Here is a 24,756-nt window from a genome sequence, read left to right on the forward strand (position 1 = left end):
TCACTTTCTATCCTTGTCCCTATAGGGATTTGAATCTATACTCTCATGTGGCCAAGGTAACCAACTAGAGCTATGTGAGATAATATGATGGCAGGGATGGTTAAGTATCATATACAAATACAAATATAGTTGGATACCTCCTCTGGAAGCCAAGATGTCAAAGGGATCACTTACACCCCCCAAAAAAATTATGACAGAGAGAGCCAGAGCCAGAGAAATCCAAGCAAAGCAAATGCTTTGAATGGAAAGACTTTCACCATGAGCCAAGTCACCAAGTGGCAACCTGAGGCTTATCTTCAACCAATATTAAGGAGGATGATTAGATGATTGGTCCAAGTCTACCACACTCAGGAAATTATCTATTATTTGGACATGGAATTGGTGGACTAAGTAGAAGGAGCAATTCTTTAAAAACCATAAAGTCAATAAAGAGTGCAAGAAATGTGAACTTTTTCCACCCATGGTTTAGTGATTATCTCACTGGAAGAATTGGAAAGGCTTATACATGACCCATGCTTCCCCATTTTCAAAGATAAGAGAAATTTATGGCTCCCTAGGAGCAGTTTTTTGTTGTTTTGTTTTGTTTTTTCCTGAGGCAATTGGGGTTAAGTGACTTGCCCAGGGTCACAAAGCTAGGAGGTGTTAATTGTCTGAGACCAGATTTGAATTCAGGTGCTCTTGACTTCAGGGTTGGTGCTTTATCCACTGCACCACCTAGATACCCCAAGAGCACAGTTTTAAAGTAGAAAAGGTCAAATACATTTTACTGGGTTCAGTAATTATTTTGTACTGATCCTTTTTTCATTTATCTAGGCTTCTTCTAGAAATATAAGAGTATTCTGTCTATCAGAAACCAGGAATACTAAACCCATAGCTTGGGAAGTTCTGGCAGAACAAATGTTTCATTAGCATAGCAGGAGCTAAGGTCATCTCCATGGAGGGGATAATAAGAGTTCAGATCAAGGTCAAATCAAAAGTAATCTTTGGTGTGTAGGGTTAAGGAGAAAGAGGAACAAAAAGGGGAAGAAGTATCAAATAAACACACACATATTTCCAGCAGAATTCTTGTCTTTGTCAAGTGCACTAATTACACAAGAGCTCTATTTCTATCTCCTCTTAATTGATATGGTCAGGCTATCATTACTTAGAACTTGGAAGCATATTTCCTATCTATTCACATCCTCAAGCATTCCAACTCTTCCCATGCTTTGCATTTGTCCTTCCTCATTCCTAGAAAGACTCCATCTCTTTAAAAATTCAATTTATGTACCTACCAGATTCCATTTTAATCTCATTCCCTGCAGTTTGAAGTATTTTACACTATCCCCAACCACTGTTTAAATCTCTTATCTTTTCCATTTATTTATCACTATAAAAGGTATTTTTCATCCAATAACATATAAACAAAAATTCTTTAACTACCAAGATAAGATCCTTAGACATGTTTAATGTGTAATGTTTAATAGTACATGTTTAATAATTTTTTTTTTAATTTTCTTAAATAAATATAGTCAAAATTCTTATTCTTCCTTAGAGATTAGGTGACCACTCCTCCATTAAGCCTATTCTGACAGGCAAGCTAAAAGAGATCCCGCCTATTAAGGACTCTCTAATATAAATTCTTTAAGAACAAAAATGACCATTTTTATTAAACTTTTCTGATTTGCAAAACAAAATCATAAATAACCTCAAAATTTTTTCCCATTTTATGGACAGGAAGTTTCAAAGTTATTCACTTTTCTCATTTCTCTTATGCTCACTAATTGTAGAATGAGTTTGTGAAAAAGGACCAGAGAGGAGCCTTGCTACCACAGAAATGGAGAAATGACAGATTACCATCCTCATTGTCATCCCAGACTTAGGAGGAAATAGATCAGGAGCATTTTCAGAAGACTCACCTGTAGCTATACCATCAAAAAGGGACAGGACTCTGATTGGCCGTCTCTTCGATGCAGGGACTGCTGGATACAGTTTTGGAACTGCCTATCCAACAAAACAATGGCAAAATAATTAAGAAACTGGTACTGAGCAACTACTAGGAAATATTTTTCTGACTGAAACAAGCTACTTTTTATATAATAAGTTCCCAGTTTTTAATATTTCTCAGCCTTAGCAAAGAAACCAACACTCAGATAGCATTATGGGTAGTTAACAATTCACCATGGAGAGCAATAACAATTTGTATTTCCAGTTTGTCCTTGTACACCATAAAAAACCCTGTTCAGTGGATATCACATACCCAACTTTACTGAATTAATATCTGTGAAAAAACCAGCATAAATCAACTTTGCCATGCTTTTCCCCTCTTTTCTCAGGTGGCCAGAGACTAGATTAAATTTACTTTAAAAATCTCCCCCACATTCCATTCTCAATATCTTTACCAGGACAGTTTTAAGAGTGCAACCTTTATATTTAAATATTGTTGGTGAAGCTATGGAAGTGGTCTAGCCATTTAAGGAGCTATTTACCTGGAACTCTGGCAAAAAAATTACTTAACTATCTATCCATTTATAAGGACACATAACTGGTCTAGTAACTTAACTACATATTTGTGTGTCTGTGTGTATGTATAAAATAAAATAGACACACAAACGCACACGCACACACACGCACACACACACACGCACACACACACACACACACCTTCACACTGTTTTGCCGTAGTCCCAGAATATTCTTAACAAAACACATCAAAACAAAGAAGAAATGGATTAGGGTACAGATTGAGACATATTTCTTAACCAAAGGCAATGTGAAAATTGTTTTGCTTCTCTATACATTTTTTGAGGATAGGCACTATCTATTACTTTCCAGAGTTTTTGGTTATCTCCTTTTCCCAATCTGTGGGTTGCATTCTGATATAGTACACAACTTGTTTCTAAGACTAATTAATGGGGAGCACTCAATTCACTTGGTGGAACACCATGCAATGATCTTTCAAATGTGAAATATGTCAGGAAAGGATTCATTATAAAGGTTGCACTCTTAAAACTGTCCTGGTAAAGATATTGAGAATGGAATGTGGGGGAGATTTTTAAAGTAAATTTTTATTTTTGTCCAAACTTTAACAGATATAAATCTTTCAACAGTCCTGGTTCTATCCTGAAGTCTAAGCTTGAAGAGACATTAGATCTGCGAATTTGGAGGAAAAAAACTACAAAAGGCCAATAAAGTACAACCAATATAAGAAACCAGTCTTTTTCAAAATCTCATAAGAATCCACCCTTCAAGCAGAGGAATACATTAGATAACATTCTCTAAGATATCAAACTATCTATGTGTAACAGTTCCAATTTTTTCATGACATTCAACTTTCTTTTTTCTAAACAAAGAATGAAATTGAGATACACAGAGCAGAAGTGAAAGGGATAAAATTTCTACCCTTGTTGGAAAAACCAATACTATTTACTAGATGACCTTGGGCAAGCCATTTAACCTCTGGATCTCTTCTATAAATAGAGAGGTTGCAATCTCCTTATGGTCTCTTTTAACATTCAAGTTATCCTATGATAAAGAATTAGTAGCCATTCTCTTTCTACAAACCACAATACACTTTATCTTTTGAAACTATGTCTCCAGAAAAAAAATGTTAAGGGAATTGAGTTACATTCAGTTGACTAGATTATTTTCTCCCATGTATACCCGTTCTTTAAATAGCTATATGAATTCCTAGCCTTCCTTTAAAAGCTCATGAAGTTCCAGTGTCAAAGCTGGGACCCAGACAAATGTGGGGTGGGAGCGGGGGAGAGATTCATTTATCACAGATGAGAAACCCTACAAATGCCTTACATATTCCTGAGCTATGTCATTGGTGAAAAATTCCTGAAGGCGAATGCTCCAGTCCTTTCGACGCTGTAAGACCCCATAGCACCGCTGAGGCTGGCACATGTAACAGCTCCAAGGCTCTTGTGCTTTGGCACTGACTGACGTTCCTGCTCCAACCAGCACATCAAGGCATTCAACACAAAAACACCTGTGCCCAGGAGTAAGGAGAAAAAGGGATTAGCCAAAGTGCTCCTACATATTGCAACTAAATGGCTCGAGCACTCTTAAAGCCCTGTGCACCTAAGAAGGTTAAGCCAGGCTACCATGTCCATCTTCACTTAACCAATTTCCCCTTCTATAACTGTTCCAAGTCTTCACCATTTTTACCACTAGAATCAAAGAGCTAGACAGTTCATTTTCAGATATTCATTTTCAGATGCTTTCTATGACATCAATTCTTTATCTATCCAATGAAGAGAATTTGTACTTTATCTCTAAATCCACTCTAAATTTCCACCACAAAATCCTAAAACAGAAACCCCTATGATATCCCTTATGTCAAGTCCTCACTTTAGAGCTTCAATTGACTGAAAAGGAAGAAGTCAACTGGTAAAAAAGGAAAATGATTTCCTAATTTAAAAGTTAGGTGCACATATTTAAAAAGCATTCCATTTAAACAATAAGTTGTGTTTTAACTAGAACTAAAAAGAGAAGTCACATATAAAGCTAGAAGAGCTAGAAGTAAAAACTTAGGAGATCAGAAATGCTTAAAAAAGACTAGAAAATAACATCCAATGATCTCTGGTAATTTAACTATAAGGGAAACAGTGGTCTGGGTCTCAGAAGCTCCCTCATTTGAAGGCTATTCTTTCGTGCCCCTGTAATCTTAGCTCTCATCTTATTATTTGCAAAGATGGGATTTGATGAGAAGGGCCTTTTCTACGTCTGAATACCTAAAATGAAAGATCTATTTTGATATCCCAACTATTAGTTTCTGAAAAACAATTCAGAATGAATGTGAAAAAAATGATTCACTGTTTAAATCCTTTGAACAAGACTTTTATTTTTTAATTTTTTAATAGTATTTTCCAATTACTTATAAAGATGGTTTTCAGCATTCATTTTTGTAAGATTTTGAGTTCTAATTTTTTTTCGTCCCTTTTTCTTATCTCCTAGCTCCTCATACTACCAAACAATCTGATTTTAGGTTATATGTGTATATTCATTTTTAACATATTTCCATGAGTCACGTTGGGAAAGAAAAATCAGAAAAGAGAAAAACCATGAGAAAGAAAAAAACAAAAGAAAAAAAAAAGGTAAAAATACTATGTTTCAATCCACATTCAGTCTCCATAGTTCTTTCTCTCTCTGGATGCAAAGTTTACTGGAACTGCCTGAACAAGACATTTCTTAACTGGCTATATCACTCTGGGACTTCTCTGACTTTTCTACCATTACCCCAAGAAGGCAATGAGAAAACTTCAACATTCTACAAGATTCCATTAGCCTTAATATTTTTTCTCAGCACTACTTTCCACTCCTCTATTTGAAAGGTGGAGCTACAAACTCCAAAACATCTATTTAAAGGAGGTATTTGAGTTTAGAAAATACCATTTCTCACCTGGCTACACTACACTAGGCACTTATGCGTCTCTTGTCCCCCATTCTCCACTTTTCTTCTTTTGGATTGAAAACAGGGACTCTTTTCTTTTTTTCATATTTGTATCCCCATTTCTAAGCACAGTGCCTGGCACGTGGTAGATGCTTATTAAATATTTATTGACTTTTTTTGTTATTATTATTCCATCTTTGGCAAAGATACCAGAGTGGCTTGCCTTTTTCTTGTCAAACTGTGGCAAACAGGGTTGAGAGACTTGCCTAGAATCACACAGCTACTAGGCATCTGATGATAGATCTGTAGTCAAAGTTTCCTATCTACAGGTCTGGCATTCTATCCACTTTGCCACCTGGCTGCCCATTTATTATCATTAACTAAAGATTCTAGTCACATTAAAAAATTCAAATGAGCCACAAACTGGGAAAAAAAAACTTCTGAGACAACCATATGAGAACTAGTTTAATAAATTGTAGCATCTTAATGTAATAGAACATTAATGAATCAAAAATGAGGAATTTAGAGAAACTTGAGACTACTTGGCATATATGTTCATTCAGAGAGAAGGAAGAAACAAGAAAACACAGAATGAATAAAATAAATTAACAAAATAGCAATAAAGTAGCAATTTAAAATGTTTTAACTGTAAAAGGTAACCTTTATCTCTGCACATAATCATACCTATTGTGCCCCATCCTAGCTCTCAGTTGAAGAGCAAGGAGCAAATGTACATATATATTAAAAGGTCATGTGTCATCTTGCCTCGCCAACACACCTTTTGAATGTCACAGGACTAGTCAAATCACTCGACCACAGTACTCCCCCCATATGTGTTGTTTCCTCCTACAAAGCAAGCTCTAAGAGGGGTAGCCTTTTTATTTTTCTGTTTGTACACCCAGTGCTTAGCATGAAGCTTTATAAATAGTAAACCCTTAATGCTTTCCAAAATTTATTCACTTTTGTGTCATTGACAAAAAAGCTTATGCAGTAGTGATTTCATTAGAGTAATGGAATGGGGGCAGCTAGGTGGCGAAGTGGATAGAGCACTAGCCCTGAATTCAGGAGGACCCAAGTTCAAATCTGGTATCAGACACTTAATACTTCCTAGCTGTGTGACCCTGGGCAAGTCACTTAACCTCAGCCTCAGAGGAAAAAAAACTAATACCTCCATAACCATCTAGTCAAAGTCAAGTATAAAGCAGACTGCTCTCCAGAACACAGAGAGAGACACAAGAAAATGGCTTACCGGCAACAGCTTGAATTGCTACATAGTAAGAGTTCCCGTCCCTCACAGCATACAGTACAATACGATTGATAGCCATCATCATCGTACATATAGAACAGCTCTAGAAATCTATCCTGGTTAGAAAAAAATGGAAAGATAGAAACATCTGGGAAGAATTGCCTTCAAGTCCCAGAATACTAAGTCCCACCTACTGGATACCTAGTCATAGGGTAAAAGGGTTGGTCTAGGCCCATGGAATCCACTAATGCTTTAGGGAGGGGTTTGGGGGAAGAAATGAACCACCCCTGACCTTGACCCTTTTCTAAGGAATAAAACTAGTAGGTAATAAGTAACATAGGAAGCTAAAGAGAAGTGTGTAGTTGGACTATCAGAAAGAAAATCCATGTATTTTAATAAGACTTACTTTACATGTATGACAAAGACCCCCATCAAAGAGAGGGTGGAAAGAGGGTGGGTTTTTTCTTCCACAGGCTATGCAGTTATCTGTAACATACAAAAAAGGGAAGGGGAGATAAAATAAGGTTGATACATCAACAAAGATAATAACCATTCTACCCAAACTATACTCAAAAATTCCTCAATCAAAGAATTAGAGATATGATACCCCAAACATTAGTAGTCTCCAGACTTCTGAAAGGGGTCGAGAAGGAATTAATGCACTTGCTTTGGCACTCAGAGCCCACATCTTAGGTGTCTAGTGATAGAGTACAAACTCTAGCTTGCTCTATGTTGTGGGCCCCAGACCAAGCTTCACTGTTAATCAGTGGCCATGCCACCTGCTTAGCCCTTCTTCCAAATTCTGGCAACACGGTCTATGAACTGACTGCTCCACACAACTCCACATCTGTGTGATTCACCCTAAGCCAACTCCATTCCCATTGCAACACTCTCTGAACTACTCCTTGATGCATGCTGTTTCTATTTACTAGGATGCTAAATTCCTTGAGGATATAAAGGTTTTCTTTGTATCCACAGTGCTTGGTACATATTAATTCCAGGCACAACTTACCAAAAGTAGAACACAAATGGAAATTTTTAGTTTACAACAAATGTAATCTTCCAAGGAATCATAAAAAAGATAAAACCACAAAAATACACCCAAAATTATATGAACTTATGCCAAGTGAGGGAAGCAGAGTTAGGAAAATAATATAGACAATGACAACAATGTAAATGCAAAAAAAATTTTATGAAATTAAAATAATCAAGGAATAAGGAAAACCGTCTTTTCTCCTCCTGTTCCTATTTTTCAAAGGTGATGAGGCGGGAAGAGGCATGGCTACAAAATACTATATACAAAGTCATAAGGGATGAGTATATGGACTGGAATGGATGCACAAAATGAAATATCTAAATGCTATAAAAACAGAATCCAATAATTTTTTTAACTTATCTTTCTGTGGGTTTAACTCAATAGGTAGGAAAGGGGGAAATGGCTAAAGAACCAAACTAGTAGTTCCTATTAAAGAATGGCACTAATCATTTGTGCCTTGAGATAAGGCATGGCACTCATGCAAAACAAACCTGTGGATAAGTATTTCTTCGTTTCCAAATGCTTAAGCAGCTTTTTGCCCCCATTAACTTTCCCACTTTAATGATAAAGATCTTGTTAAAGATAAGGGAAATAGTAAGATTTCAAAACTACCATCCTTGAAAATACAGCTATAGTCCCTTTTAATAGCAACTTACAAATAGATGCTAGAAAGATGTAATCTTTTGAGGCTCTAAACTATGTCTAGAATACTAAATTAGGATTAGATATGGAATTTTAAAAAAATCTTTAACATCCTAAGCCCCTTTTGACATGAAGTGGTTCCCAAGTCAATTGAGGATAACACACTTGTACCTACGACTTCTTAGAAATATTCTCAGGTACATATGAACATGACTGTTTCTTCCCTTTAAGAAATCTGATCTAGACAACCTATAATCTGCTACGAGAGTTCTCTGATTCTCAAAGGTTCTTAGTAACAGAGTCAGGCATTGAAAACAGTTATTGTGTCCACTTTAACACTCTAGGCTTTTAGACTACCAAATCATCAAACTTAAAATTTCATACTTTTTAATCTCCACAGCCAGTTCCTTGGACAATGTCTAACTACTTCATGCTTGGGTCTGGTGTCAGCAATTCTTGATCTAGAACTAGTCACCTGAAATTTATGACACTTCTTGTGGTTAAACTCATTACCTCATTTTCTATCCAGTTCCTCTGTTCATTACTGATAATCTATTCATTCCATTAATTTCCTGGTTCACTGCCCCTGTTCTGCTCAGTCAATACCTGACCAAAAAATGAATACTGATAAGCTCATTTCTCAATAATGCCTGTAACTTTCTTTACTTACCACACACCTGTCCTAACCAGGGGAACATATTCCTGTCTCCAAGGCAGACTAAGCACATCATGTTTATCCTAGCCCATACCTACATTTATAAGATGCTGTCAAATATTTAAACCATCCAGTAAGGCAGGGAGAATAGGTTAAGTCAATCTCCAGGAAAAGACCTTCTGTATTATATGTAGATCAGGAGTTGAGATCTGAATTCTAGTCCCAGATGTAGGATTAACTTTTTCTTCTTTTCTTACAATCCCTTCTTTTCTGTGCCATCCTCTATCAAATAAAGGGACTGAACTATATAACGTGCAAATACTCTGGATTGTAACAGTCTGTGCCTCTTGTAGCTCTGAACTTCTAATACTCTGATGACAAACAATACCAACTAATACTTTCCAGTCACTATTAGTTGTAACATAGATGTAAGATCACCTGCCTCACTCCTAAGTGATGGCAGGGTCATATTTTTACAAGAAGCAAATCGAGACTCAAACATGAAATGATTTGTTCAATGTCCCACAGCTGAGTCTCCCCAACAGTTCTGCTCACTCCCATCACACAATTTATACTTCCTGAACACTGAAAATGAACTATCATAGTTACCTATAAATTGCAGATCAGAGAATGTAACCTCTTTAAAGGCAGAAGTTCACTGGGATTTTTATAGGCCCAGCCACTATAACTCATACAAGAAATGGAATACTTGTTCAAATGAATTCAGAGGTTCTAAGACACAATATTTGCAGAGCAGGCATCTATGCCTTGCTTTAGTCACCTAATACCATGTGGCCTGGAAGCATTTAGGTAGTATAGTTAATATTTCCTAGTTGTGTAACCCAGGAGTCAAATAACTTCTGCTTGTCAGAAAGTTATTTCTCACCTGGAAAATAGGACAAAAACAGTACCTATTTCCTATGGTTACTGTGAAGATCAAATAAGATAATACAAAATCTTAGCACACTTATCAATACATAACGGTAAAAATTACTTGTTAACACACACACAAAATTCTGCAAGAAATCAAATCTGGACAATTTCAAGTTAGGAAAGCCTACAAGCATATAATGAAGACAACATACCTTCAGGGTTGCTTTTGTTGTTTATGATGTCAGAAACCATTTTTTCTAAAAAGAAGAATTTTGGGCAGGAAGGATAAAAATGGTTTGGTTAATATTTTACAAGCTTTTGTGACCCAACTTATAGTTCTATTTTTGAAAAGAAAGTAAATTTACATAAGTAGTAGGTAGTAACAGCCCATCCACCCAGAGAGAAGACAGATATCCATAGAGGGAAAAGCTAAGTTTCCACTACCCCAAAACGATTTCAACCCAGAAGCTGAATGCCAATAACAATCACCTCGACTTTGCTCTTCCTCTATTCTCTCTTTGTTGTTATTCAAACAGTTGGTCCTCAGGCGTTTGGAAGGAGGTATGCTATCTTGAACAGTGACTTCCTCTAATGTCCTTCTCCTCTGTTTGGGCTCTACAAAAGATAACTCATTTAACCTCAGAGCATGGGCTGGAATGGAAGCTGGGCCAAATTTAATTGGTTAGTTTCCAATATTCCTAAAGACATGAAGTGGTTCCCAAGTCAATTGAGGATAACACACTTGTACCTACTACTTCTTAGAAATATTCTCAGGTACATATGAACATAACTGTTTCTTCCCTTTAAGAAATATGATCTGGACAACTCAAGCTAACTCAGTCTCAAGTAAAATAAAATGTGGCAAACATATTTCTGAGCCTAACTATGTGTAAATACTAAGGAAAAGAAAAAAAACTGAAATTCTGATGGATGTGGCCATTTTCAACAATGAGAGGAACCAAATCAGTTCCAATAGAGCAGTAATGAACTGAACCAGCTACACCCAGAAAAAGAACTCTGGGAAATGATTATGAACCACTACATAGAATTCCCAATTTATACTCTAACATATTTAATATGTATTAGTCAACCTGCCATCTGGTGGGCAGGGAAGGGGGGGAAAAATTAGAACAAAAAGTTTGGCAATTGTCAATATTGTAAAATTACCCATACATATATATGGTAAATAAAAACTATTAATATAAATTTTTTTTTAAAAATTGGTGAAACTGACTGAAACATAGACCATATTGACATTTTTTTTTTGCAAAAATGGGAGTCTTATAATAATTTTTCTCTAAATTTTCCATTGGGATTTTAGCACAACCATCTAACCTCCTTCAGCTGTGACAAAGAGTCAAAGATTAATCCCATGAGTAAATAGCAAAAACTGGTAAATTGTAGCTATCCAGTTCCAGTAAGTTGCTGGTTGTGATAATACTATCTGCTTCCATGAGTCTTCCCTAACAATCCTTTTGCCAGATTGTTCTCAGACAGCCATAGTTTTATTTTTTTGTTTTTTAAATACTTTTTTAAAAACACATTTTCTGGTTACTAGATGAAAAGCCTGAAGAAAAGAAAGGGAAGAAGGTCCCTCTATGTCTGGTGTGCATCATAGTAGATTTGGTTAAAGCAAACAACATTTTCCCCAATTTGCTAATGGTATTCTATACCAGGTATTTTTTTCCTTAAGTCTGATATCATATAAAACCACACAAATCCAAACAAAACACAATTCTTTGGCTTCTCCACAACTCTTAAGAAATTCTATCTAATCACATAATTCCATTGCAAATACCAGAGATCACCATGGCCTAAGCCACAGTTCCTACCTGGTATGATAGATCCATCCGATTTCTGTTTTGGTTTAAGTCCTTCTTCTCCCATTGGCTGGAAGCCGCCATGAGCCCAATCTAACAAGGGCTTGAGTTTTTCATCCCAGGAAGCACCAGGAATGGCTGGAAAAGTCTTACCAGCCCGGCCCTTGGCCATCTACAAGGCAAAATTTTTAAAAATTAATACTTGGGTCAAAAAAGGATGGTTCATCCAATTACTTCACAAACTTCATGTATCATTTCAATCAAAAGTGTATGTTGCTGTTAATGTCTTATCTATTCTCAGAATACAATATTCCAAGGCAATTCTGACTTATGATGAAAATGTTGATTATTTTCAAAGAACTGATAAAGTCTAAATGAAGATCCAAGTGTCCTTTTTCTATGTTTTGCATGAATGAACATGTATGGCTTATATCAAATTTCTTGCTTTCTCAGTGAGATAAGAGAGGGAAACAAGAATTTGGAATTTGGAACTCAAAATTTTTTTAAATGTCAAAATTTTTACATATATGAGGGTGAATGAAATATTATCTTTTTAAAGTTGTTTGAAAAATGATCAAAGAAGAAGAAGAAATGAAAAGACAACCCCCCTCCAATTCCACAGCTTTTCATAGATGTCAGCGCTATGGATGTGAAACACTGAATATAATTTCAATTTTTTTTATGTCTTAGTTTTTTCTTAAAAAACATTCTTTGTTATAAAGATGGCTCTCTGAAAGATTAGTGGTAATTTATCAAAACATAATCACAAAAACTTTGGATTTTTTTTTGGGGGGGGGAGGAAATGAAAGGGAACTCTAATGTGAATTCCATGATTCAACCCTAGGATAGTAGGATACCCAAAGTTGTGGTAATCTCAAGGTTTACAAACAGATTTTATGTCAAGAAAGAGTGAGACTTGATTAGACCATTCATTTATTTGAGTTCCAGGGACATTTGAGGAGGGAAGTTAACAAGATATAGACTGTATCCAGGAAAACAAATTACATCTTAGTCATGGTTCTACAAGAACAGATGAAGTTTTATCTGCATAAGATTAGTCATTGAGCAGGGAGTAAAGATGGGGTGGAGAAAAGGGTTTGCGGACAGAAATAAGACATGACTAATTACAATGTAAAATTTGGAAGACTTAAACTTGTTCTACTTGGTTCCTGAAGTAGAGAACTTGCAGAGAAGCAAATAATGGCTCAATCAATGTAAAGGAAACCTTCCTAACAGATCTATCTCAAATTTGAATTAAGTTCTTAGTCATTGGAAAGTGTTCAAGCAGATGCTCTGTGTATCTTTCCTACACTATTCTCATAATACTTTCCACAATGGATGCTGCCTTGAATCACAGCACTTGTTGGTATGCCTCAACTTAGAATCAAGTTCTTACCCCACACTCTGATAAGAACACTGACTTCATTCATAGGAGTGTCTTGCAAGGACAGCTGCTAGGATGGTATGTGGGGAGTGAGAGGAGGTTGTTGGGCAAAGGGGAAAAAAACCATGTAAGGCTGAGGATTCCACAAGGGGGTGGGGCTGGTTAACAGTGCCAACCAGGGGAAAATAAGTTGGGATATTGAGAATAGTGACAGATGTCAAGCCTCACGCTGAGTTTTTTCCTTCACAAGCATCAGTCAGAAATGAGGAATTTGAGATGGGTCAAGGCCCTACTGTTCTGAGAAGAAGCTTTATTAAAAAAAAAAAAAAAAAAAAAAAAAAAAAAAAAAAAGGCAGGCCTAATATCATCCTGAATAAAGTTAGATATAATAGAAATTGACCTTGTACAAGTCACATCACCAATTACATAGGGAGACTGGATAACATTCCCTTCCATCTATGGTCTTGTCTTTTGTGTCCTAAGGTCCTTGGGGTGGAAGTATTGGCAACATGAACTTAGAAAACAGGATAGAGAGAGAGATACCCACGTTTACTAGCTTAAAAAAACTAATTAGTGAATATTTTAAGTCCCTTAATATCAGGGATAATTAGTTTACTAACTCATAAATGGGGATACATAACACCAAAAGCCTAAGATTATTATGAGACAAGTTCTTTCCTAAGGTGCTTTCCATGTGTGGTCTAACATCCCTCCTAATTCTAACATTCCATGAATGTACCCTAACAGTCAAGGCAATGATGCTTTGAGTTCCCTTGATGCCAGACGTTAAGCTTCAATAACAGCATGAAGTCAGAGGCAGCCAGGATAAGTGGAAAGAACCTTGAGATTCCTTAGCCCCACTATGGTCCAATGAAAATAACTAACAACTTTAGAGTAATCTTGCTACTTATTATCTTTGTACAAGTCAGTTCTCCCTACTGAAAATCTCCCAGTTCTGAATTCCATGTTGATTGCCTATATATCTAGTTTGTTGCAAATTATTCTTAAACTACAACTTTCATGAGGCAATTCATATTTCCTTCCTATGGATTCAAGCCAACATGGGCATATTAAAAACTGTCTTTTTAACTCACCTAAAAATATTCAGTGAAAGATAATCTGAGGAAATAGATTGATCACAAGGAATAATTAATCCTGAAGGGGAAGGGTCCAGGAAGATTAAGTGACTGTTTTATTAGAGAGAGTAAAATGTTTGATTTTTCTAAGATAAATTTCCCTAAATTTCCTTTTTGTTCTTCTTACTCAATATCAAGAAAAGCTCATAATCTTCCACCTTCCCCAAAACTTCCCCAATTACAAACTCAGTATTTATCTCAGAGGAGGTGAATTAAATTTTTCTAACTGGATGCAATCAAATGTCTCTATGTATTTAGCCATCCAATGACACCCTCCCACAATTACCTCTAGGGCTTGAAATAAAGCCTTCCTGTAAGATACCAGCTTGTTAAACGTTGGTAAGTTAAAGTGTTGGCTAAATAGTGCAAGACTCACTAATTTGTCTGAAGGGACCTAAAAAAAAAAAAAAAAAAAAAAAAAAAGTTGCGTTATAGATATATGTGTAGCATACAGAAACACTAAAAAACCTTGGGCTTTCTCCTTAGCACATACAAATTTGCCTCCCTGAAAGAGAAGGCATCTATAAATAAGGTAATAACCTCTATCATCTATGATTTTGAACTAAGATTTCAGGTGCTCCTGAATTTGAGTATATTTAAGACCATTTAGAGATTATTTCAGACTCCAACACATGGCTATTGGGTGAATGAAAGTTATGCCCCAAACACTGAGAAAACATCTTTTTATCTCCAGCATTTTTCAAATAATGTCAACCCCTGTTCTCACCTTAAGTAGGGAGAAGGAAGAGTTGGCAGCACCATAAGTGCGTGAGCAGAGAGTAAGACACCAATTATACTGAGACCAATTCTGGTTAATTCCTGAAAAGAGTAAATCCCCACACCTCCAGGATCTGCTCCATTTGGATGATCCCAACAATGGAATGACTATGGAGTACACAGGAGGTTGAGTGAGCAAAGACTTGAATCTTCTTTAACTTAGCTGGATATCATAATTTGGACAATTTCCATCTCCGGAATCTCCACTTACATCTAGTTTGCTGCAAATTATTCTTAAACTACAACTTTCATGGAGCAATTCATATTTGCTTCGTATGGATCCAAGCCAACATGAGCATATTAAAAAACTTTCTTTTTAACTCACCTGAAGATATTCAATGGAAAATAATCTGAGGAAATAGACTGATCACAAAAAATAATTAATCCTAAAGGGGAAGGGTCCAGGAAGATTAAGTGACTGTCTTATTGTGCCCTTTTCCTCATTCCAGATTTCTATAAATTTAAGTTCAATTCATCTGTGCTTGAGATATTAACAAGGATATGAGGGAACATCTCCCCCTGAGCAAGCAATGCCCAAATTTAAATGTTCTTAATGTTAGCTTAATAAAATTTGTTCTTGGCAGACTGGTGCCTAAAACTCAATGTTTCTTTCTTCAACATGTCCATATAAAGTCATATGACTATGTGTATAAATGCCTATTTATTTAGATTTAGAGTTGGGAGATATCTTGGCCACCCTTTTTTCACATTTTACAAGTAAAATGTGTACCTGTCCCTAATATGGGACATTATTATTAGGGAATCTAGATATCTAATTGAACCAAAATGTCTGTATTCCCATACCCAAACATATATTGAAATTCAATCTTGCTCTTTAACAAGAAAAAACAAGCAATTTCACTTTGAATAAGGAAATAAATTCTAGAATCTAACCATGGTCCCAATTCTTTGACCTAGAGCGCCCTCTGGTGGCCCATGTAACTGCTAGCATGACTAATTATTACTTTATTGTTCTTGGAGTTTTGATAAGGAAATTCTCTCAAAATGTTGATATTCTATCTTCCAAGCATCCCTGCACTTCTGACAGACCTCTGATCCAGTTCTATTGCTTAATTCAGTGTTTCAGGAAAAGGCTTTGTCAATTGTATACTCCATGGCACCAATCATTATCCCTTATGACTTTCAGGCCATTACTCTCGTTTATACCTTATCTCCCTTTGTTAGAACTTTGAAAGCTCATTGAAGGCAGGAATTATTCTCTTAAATTTTTGTACCTAGCAGTTGGCTTGGGTGAGTGAACAGAAATTACTAAATGCTTTTACTATTCCACCATGGGAAAGGTAAGGGGGAGGAGGGAAGGGAGGCAAGGAAAAAGGGCAGGAGGTCATCCTTATGACATCTTTAAAAACCACTGTCACATTACGTTTGACCACCTCATCATACAGACTATTAATAAGGTGAATGTACATAACATGTTTTAAAATCAAAATAATTTACATCATTTCATTTTGGATCTTACAATCCATTGGGGTGATGTTGGTCCCCATTTGTAAAAGGGGACCTGGAGAAATAGAATGCTCAAAGTAACTGAACTCAGAACTAAAACTCACCCCCGGTCCATCCAACGATATCAAGAATCTCCTAGACATCAAAGTCACGATGTTGCCAAGATTAGAGACTTACCTCAGAATATTTGCCATCTCCAAACCACTGTACCCATCTCATGCCAGGGATGGCCTGGCGTTTTGTATTAGATTTCCAGGAAACCACAATAGCGGGCCACCAAGAAAAACCTTTAATTTTCCCCCAGACAAGTTCACCAATGTGAAACTCTTTTCCATCCTGAAAGTCAATTACAAAAAATCAGAGGGAATAGTGAGACAATGAAAAGTCAAAGTTAGCCAATAGCATCTATCTATTTGATTACCCCATGATCAGTTCCTTTCACTCCACTGGCCACTTCAAAATCCTCTAGTTCATGTGGCCAACCTCTTAGTGCAGTAAGGCCCAGATTAAAATAAATGGGAATGTTTTTTATTAAAATCCATGTCAATTTGTGATTTTGTAATAGAATATATCTGCCACAGGGATTCATTTCTAGTAAAGTTTTTGAAACTCCTGCCCTAGTTCACTCTTATTTTTAGTGCTTATAAGGATAAGATATTTATTTGCCCAACTACTGAGGAGCATGACCTGCGTCAGGACCAAATTCTGATTTTAAAACTCATTTGTTTCCATTATGAAGTCTTACATTAAGGAAGAAGACTATGTGTCTTTCCAGAAGAAAAGCAACCTAGGACTTAGAAAATTATTAGAAGACCCAGATTTTTTAACAACTCTATAGGCAATCCCTTTTGGACCTTCATCTTCTTACCACAATCTGGCCTACCACTCTACATTTCAAGTATTCCCTCTCATGTCTATGACTTTCCCTCCAGCTGTCATCACATGCCTAGAATTCATTCCCCCCTTTTCACCTCTTACAAGTACTTAGCTTGGCCAGTGATTCAAATCAAGCACCACCACTGTATGGGGCTTTCCCCTGGCTGTGTCTTCCTCCCAAGGTTACCTTGTATCCAGTCTGTATTTATATTCCACAGAACTGTGGTCATGTTGCCTCCCTCAGAGAAGGCCATTTCTTTGAGTTCAGGACACTTTGATTTTTGTCTGTATTCCCAAGGCCAAAGACATATGATAGGCAATTTAATAAATGTTGATGATTCACTAGAGGTTAAAAGGAAGCGTTGCACTTGGTGATCAATAGTCTACACTTCACTCCTAAATGTATGTGATACTGAGGTGGCCATTTCATGTCAAGTTTCCATACCTGGTATTCCATCTCATCATGGTTGTCTAAAAGCACCGTTGGGGAACCCAGAGAATGACGACGTCTTTCTCGAGCACTACGCCTGGTGGTAGTGTTACTCCCAAGATCATCAGTGAGATCAATAGTGAGGCAAGAGCTCAGGGAAGCCTGGATACCAGTGGGCAGGTTGCCAGTGGACTGTCGACGTCTATTACTCTAGAATGAGACAAATCAAATTGGTAGAATGAAGAGATACAGCCTGATAAAAATGATGTCATCAAAAAGTTATCAAAGGAGGCAAGAACTGTCAAAATCAAAGCTAGGAGTAAATAGAGCCCCAGCCCCGAAGTCAGGAAGACTGGAGTTCAAATCTGACCTCAGACATTTAAGATTTCCTGTCTGTGTGACCCTGGGCAAGTCACTTAATCAAAGCCAGGATGAAGATGGTGGATCCAAAAATAAAGTTAAGGCAATGGGAAAAGATTCCAAAAAACAGATTAGTAAAACACACACAAACTCATAAATACCAACTTATTGGCATTTAAACCAATTGTAGGATAAGGACAAGATTTGTGAACTCACTGATAGAACATCCCACAGAAGAAAACTCCTAAAATTCTGTCTTAACTGCAGAACTTTGAAGCCATTTTTCTAATAAATAAACCACGAGTAGAGTTGAGATAAAACTCTTCAATTGACTAAAGGTTAGATGAGAAGTTTTTTAAAAAAATGAAATTTGGGTATATATAAAAAACCTGAACCTTGAGGAAGAAAAATAAAAAGCTCCTTAAATGCTTAAATTGAGAGCAATGGACAGGTAAGGACAAAATTTTTGTGAGAGATGCTACTCAGACAAATACATCTGGCTATTTTTCAAGGTTCAAACCTTACAATCTTTCCAGCTTAAAAGGGAATAGCTCCTACAAACCAACAAAGGCAACAGGATTAACTGACCACCCATGGTACTCCATCCATAAGTCAGGTGAAACACATTCATAGATATGAAAAGGTAGAAGATGGAAAAGTCAAAGAAGGAAGATGAGAAAGTGACCATCCTCCTCTCTAGAAGAAGGCGGAAGGTAACACAACACAACACAACAATGCCCTATAACCCAACATAATCAAAAGAGATATGTGTGCTTGCTCATCTCCAACACTCAACTCACACACCCATTAAGACAGCAAGAAAGGCACCAAATGACCATGGCAAAAGAAGAAAATAAATCTAACTTTCCCTCACCAGGCTCCAGATTAAAAATCAAATAAAGGTAGGGACAGAACTGTGAGTGGTCTTTGGGAAAACAAACCCTCGTCACAGGAGTCTCTTTGAAGTCAGAACTGATTTCTTCAGTTTCTTTTCTGCTGGGCTTGCTGGGCTCAGCTCGTGAAGCCAGACGTGGTGGAGGTCTGCGTCTTCCCCACTCAGTGGCATTATCCTCACTTTGAGACCGGACCTGGAACCAAAAGAGCACATGTACATGGTCTCAATAAAGGACATGGCTAGACTTCAGGGAAAAAAATAGGGACAACAGAATTCTATCATTGAAGTAAAAGGAGTCTCACCACGTTTCATAAAGTGACGTAAGCAAAATGTTCTCTAAGTAGGTTTTGTGAAAGATTCCCCCTATCCTTGACTAGCACAACTTGACCTTCCACAGAAAACTCTCTTTTCCCCAACAACTTCCTCCCCCCATACAAAATGTCCTATTTCCCAGAAGAAGTTGAATTCTCCAGTTTTAAATGACCAAGACTGACTCAGTGGTGAGTTATCAAAAGATGTTATCAGTATCTAAACCAGCTGATTATCAGCTCTTAATACACAATGCTTAAGAATCCTTTGTGGGCTTTGGTCCACACTGTAGACAACTCTGTAATTTTGCAAGCTGACTGGTATCCACAACCTTAAGAATATTAGCAATTTTATGTATTCTCTACAAAAAGAGTCAAGAAATCATGAACCCTTATTCTAAAGAAAAAACAATCAAGGTTTCCAAGAACCTGAGGGTATATTCCAAAAAACACTTTTAAAAAGAAGAGTCCATGGATAGCTAGGTAGTACAGTAGATAGAGCATAAGCCCTAAAGTCAGGAGAATCTGAGTTCAAATCTGGCCTCAGACACTTAACACTTCCTAACTATGTGACCTTGAAACCAAGTTTTGCCTCAGCAAAAAAATAAAAAATAAAATAATTTCATTCTTCAAATCATAGGTAAAATGAAGCTAAATTGGTTGGAAAACAAATAAATAGATAACTAGTGGTAGAAACTTGTGTTGGAAATTGAAAAAAAAGCAATCTGGGTTTATCTGTTAGGATCAGGCTCAGAGCAAGTTACTTCATCTAATTTTCACAGACTCTCATCTGTAAAATGGAGACAATATTATTTGGACTTTCTATCTCACTTTTTTGTAAAAAGTAGTATGAGAGTCAATGACCAAAATAAACTAGTGTTGAATAAATCCAAAGACTCAAGTTTCTGGGATAAGCACTCGCTATTTCAAAAAAAAATTGCCAGGAAAACTAGAAAATAATATAGGAGAAACTAGGCAGCTAACATCCTATACCAAGATAAGGTCAAAATAGGTTCATCATTTAGACACAAAGAATGATATTTAAGCAAAATAGGAGAACAAGGGATTGTCTATCTCTCTGATCTGTGGAGAAGGAGAGAATCTGTAGCCAAAGAAGAACTACAGAACATTATGAAATGCAAAATGGATAGTTTTGATTACACTAAACTCAAAAGTTTTTGCACAAACAAAACCAATGTAGTCAAAATTAGAAGAAAAGCAGAAAGCTGGGCAAAAATTTTTACAGCGTATTTCTGATAAAGGCCTCCTTTCTAAAATACATAGAGAATTGACTCAAATACAAGCCATTCTTCAATTGATAAGTGGTCAAAGGATATAAAGAGAATTTTCAGATGAAGAAATTAAAGCCATTTCTAATCATATGAAAAAATGCTCTAATCACGACTGATTAGAGAAATGCAAATTAAGACAATTCTGAGATACTATTTCACAAGAACCAGGACACTAAAGCATTCTTGGTGGAGGTGTGAACTGATCTAACCATTTTGGAGAACAATTTGGAACTATGTCCAAAGGGCTATCAAACTGCATACTCTTTGATTCAGCAGTGTTTCTACTAGGTCTATATCCCAAAGAGATCACAAAAGAAGGAAAAAGCCGAGATGTGCAAAAATGTTTGTAACAGCCCTTTTTGTAGTGGCAAGGAACTGAAAAGTGAGTGGATCCCATTAATTAGGGAATGGCTAAGCAAATAAATACATATATAGTATATGAATGTAATGGAATATTATTGTTCTATAAAAAATGATGAGCAGGCTGATTTCAGAAAACCCTGGGAAAACTTACATGAACTGATATAGAGTGAAATGAGTAGAACCAAAAAAATATTGTATATTGTTGATTGTCATTTTTTAGCTCACATATGCTGTGTCTAAGTGCCCACAAATCTAGGTACGTGGTGTGGCAAGTCCTTAGAAAATGTTCCAGTTATTTATTGATCAACTCAAGAATTTTTGCATCACATAACTCTGTTATGTGTTAAGGGTGACTTACATTTGAACTTTCAGGCTGAATCTTGGTTTCTCTGTACAGCTTTGGCATCACAGGGATTTCTGATACTTCTGAGTCATCTGTCAGCTCCTTTTACAAAGAACAAATTTGGAAATTTTCATTTTTTAAATAAATGGGACCCAAAAAAAGCCCTTCTTTTCCCACTAATATTCCTAATTAACTTTGATTTAAAATGATTATGATTAAGAATTAAATTAGTATTTCCTTAGTATACCCAAACCTAGATGCTATGAGAAAAGATATTATAATCTGGATGGGGAAGCAGGCAGGAAAGGTCAGCAAATGTAAGCAGACCCTAGTGTGAAACAAATCCAATGGAAAATGTGCTGGACTTAGGAATCAGCAAGACCTGGGGGTCAAACGCTGTCACTGGGCACTTACTGTGGAATAATAGGGTAGTCATATATAACTTCTATGTCTCAATTTCCTCATCTATAAAATAGTGATAGTAATGCCTACCTCACCATATTATTTCTGAAAAAGCTCAATTGAAAAAATAATTGTAATTCAAGTGCTTTAAAGTCACTAAAACATCACTGAAAAAATGTTAATTTTTAAATATGGAACCCTGACTCAACTAACCATTAGGCCAATTTGTAAGCAAGACTTCCACATAAAAATCTTTTTCTATAAGGGACTGAAGAACAACCTTCCCACCCACCCAAATCAATGTATATTCAAGTACTCATGCAATCAGTATCAGAGCAAAGAAGTAAATGAACCAGGTTTTCCTACATCACAAACTCATTATTCTCTTCTTCCTTAGGGGCCTTAAGTTTCAGAATCTTGAGAGTTAGAAAGAGCCTTCACAGGCATCTCATTTGACTCATGCCTAGAACAGGAATGCCTCCTAGAACATCCTTGTCAAGAATTATACAGTTTGGGCTTATGAATCAGTGCTGGGAATAACATTAAGATAGCCCATACCTGCTTAGACAGCTCTCACTGTCATGAAGCCTCAAATTGCCTCTCCATTACTACTAGTTCTAGGACAATCAAAAGAAGTCTAATGTCTCCTCTACTAATGTCCTTTCCAATATCTAAAGGCATGATTTCCAATACCTTTACCTATCTGGACACGTCCCTTTAAAAGGGGTAGGGATGATATAGACCATACATCAAAAGGAATTGGAGGAAAGACTGAATTTTGGTGATGGGGATGGGAAGACAATGAGAGATTCCTGGGCAGTAAGGACCTTAGCTGGAAAAAACATCTTATTAACCTACTTCTTAAAGTTCTTAAAGTCTAGAGAATAATGATGATGCCATTCTGGAAGGATGTGGGTAAAGGGCAAAAAAAAGAGTAAGAAAGAAAAATCCATCACCTCTTACAATCTTCCTTGCTCCAACAATATAGTTGGAAACCCAATGAATGGGGAAAGAAGCCTCCCTTTGAAGCTTTACAAGTCAATAAGGTCTCCTACCTCTTTATCAAGAAAGCACCTGATCCAGGCCCCTGAGCCCCTCAGGAGAAGGGCAAAGGGATAATGGGGTAAAGGGCTCATTGGATGGGTACCTCATCGAAGGTGATCATATGAGAGAGTTCCCTTTTCGACAGTCCCCGTCGGCTTACCCTACGACCTGTGGAAGTAATAAAATAGTCACCTTGGCAGGTATAGTTATGGCATATGAATTTTTTTTAGCAGACTCAAATTTCTCTTGTCTTTTCCCAAAAGGTCTGATTCCATCCCTATTCCCCTGTGCTCTAAAGTTACATTCTGCAATAAAAAAAAAGTCATTTTTGATCTAATTTTTCTTGTGCAACATAATTGTAGAAATACATATAGAAGAACTGCACATGTTTAACATATTACTTGCCATCTAGGGAAGGAGGTGAGGGGAAGAAAGAAAAAAATTGTGGAAGGTTTTGCAAGGGTGAAAGTTGAAAATGATCTATCATATATTTTGAAAATAAAAAGCTTAATAAGAAAAACAAGGTCAGTGGGATTGGTTCCTATTCCTCATTTCATCTCCTCTGTTGCCTCATTTGCAAAAATGAGAATAATAAAGCTGATGGGGGCAGCTAGATATCACAATGAATAGAGCACCTGCCCTGGAGTCAGGATCACCTGAGTTCAGAACCAGCCACAGATATTTAAAACTTCTTGGCTATGATAGACCTTGGGCAAATCACTTAACCTCAACTGCCTCAGAAAAGGGAAAAAAAAAAAAAAAAGCTGGTAGAAAAGCATATACTGGCTCTATAAATAAAGAGAAATTAACAAACAATGAAATAAATGGTCCCACTCTAAAGAGTTTGTAAGAGAGCTATAATGTAAGCATGAAGGCAGTATAGTTTAGTAGAAATATTATTTATCTATAAGATAACCCCTCAAGATCCTAATTCAGAGCTGCCATTCACTATGTATGTGTGTGACCTAAAAAAATCTCTTCATCTCTGTGGGCCCTCACTTGCCTTCTTTGTAGTTCCAGTTTTATTTTTTTTCCAATATTTACTAATTTAAATTTCACTTGATTATGTAAAACATCAGGTTTTTAAAGTAGTTATACACATTGTTCTCTTCTCCTACCCTGCACCCATCCCCCCCTGAAGGAAGCTTCAACACTGTAGACTAATTTACTAAGATTCCTCACTTCCTTTGATGCATAATTGAGCTTTCATAGTCCATCCTTTCAGGATGATGCTTATGACAGGAAATAGTACTCCAGAAGGAATATAAACAGAGCAACGGAAAGATTCTTTCCTCACTCAAAACTTCTACTCACAATCTGAGATTTCATCCTTTTTTTTTTTTTTTTTTAAAGCAGGTTTGGTCTAATAATAGCACTGCCCCAATAAGCACCATGAAATATGGCATCCTGTGAATTCCCCAATCTTGAAGTGGCCCATGCAAGATTCTTCATTTTATACAAATTAAACATGTTTGTTTGGAGAGCATAAGAAGGCCCCAAGAGAGTCCTCACTTTCAGAACTTCAAGGACACATCCCCTTTCAATTTTATCAAAAATCATGAGAACAAAAAAGAAAATTACCTTTGATCTCCAGGCTCTCCACAGCTTCCAGGACTGGAGGAGAAAGAGTGTCATCATCACTGCCATTGACCAAACTAAATTCTTCTTTGTTGGTCTCCTCACCATTATATCTTCTTGTTTCTCCCTTCATTGTGCCCTATAAGAAATGGCAGGGGGATGGGGTGGAGAGAAAGAACATATAGTAGACATATCCTAGCATTAGTCTAAGTGTAATCTAATACAACTCAACAAGACAATGATCCACACTTCTACTCCTAAAAACATCCATGAAGAGATTGGGATCATTCAATGATCAGAAAACCTTGCCTTACATACACCATTGCTACTTGTTCCACAAGATATCTTCACCAACTAACTGAGGCTCCAAACCCAATTCCACTGGTTAGAGAAACCCCTACCATCAAGAATGCCCAGGAAACATTGAGACTACAGGGAATCCAAGAATCAGT

General features: G+C 36.6%; 1 protein-coding gene across 5 annotated transcripts in view; it reads right to left on the reverse strand.

The window, feature by feature from the left end:
• Positions 1–24,756, reverse strand: part of LOC141557292 (microtubule-associated protein RP/EB family member 1) — a 109,624-nt gene that overhangs the window by 55,037 nt on the left and 29,831 nt on the right. For 4 of the 5 annotated variants that reach the window (XM_074292738.1, XM_074292742.1, XM_074292741.1 and 1 more), the window contains exons 2-15: positions 24,308–24,443; positions 22,830–22,894; positions 21,296–21,382; positions 19,021–19,167; positions 17,735–17,929; positions 16,591–16,749; positions 14,456–14,563; positions 11,662–11,821; positions 10,319–10,444; positions 10,042–10,086; positions 7,030–7,109; positions 6,627–6,739; positions 3,790–3,973; positions 1,899–1,983 (exon numbers count right to left, since the gene is read on the reverse strand). In XM_074292738.1, coding sequence (XP_074148839.1) covers positions 1,899–1,983; positions 3,790–3,973; positions 6,627–6,739; positions 7,030–7,109; positions 10,042–10,086; positions 10,319–10,444; positions 11,662–11,821; positions 14,456–14,563; positions 16,591–16,749; positions 17,735–17,929; positions 19,021–19,167; positions 21,296–21,382; positions 22,830–22,894; positions 24,308–24,437 — 1,684 coding nt within the window. In that variant the 5' untranslated portion in view covers positions 24,438–24,443. The remainder of the gene's footprint in view (positions 1–1,898; positions 1,984–3,789; positions 3,974–6,626; positions 6,740–7,029; positions 7,110–10,041; positions 10,087–10,318; positions 10,445–11,661; positions 11,822–14,455; positions 14,564–16,590; positions 16,750–17,734; positions 17,930–19,020; positions 19,168–21,295; positions 21,383–22,829; positions 22,895–24,307; positions 24,444–24,756) is intronic. The other variant, XM_074292739.1, reaches the window with a different exon arrangement.

The sequence above is a fragment of the Sminthopsis crassicaudata genome, chromosome 2 (assembly GCF_048593235.1).
Source record: "Sminthopsis crassicaudata isolate SCR6 chromosome 2, ASM4859323v1, whole genome shotgun sequence".
In the NCBI taxonomy this organism is placed as follows: domain Eukaryota; kingdom Metazoa; phylum Chordata; class Mammalia; order Dasyuromorphia; family Dasyuridae; genus Sminthopsis; species Sminthopsis crassicaudata.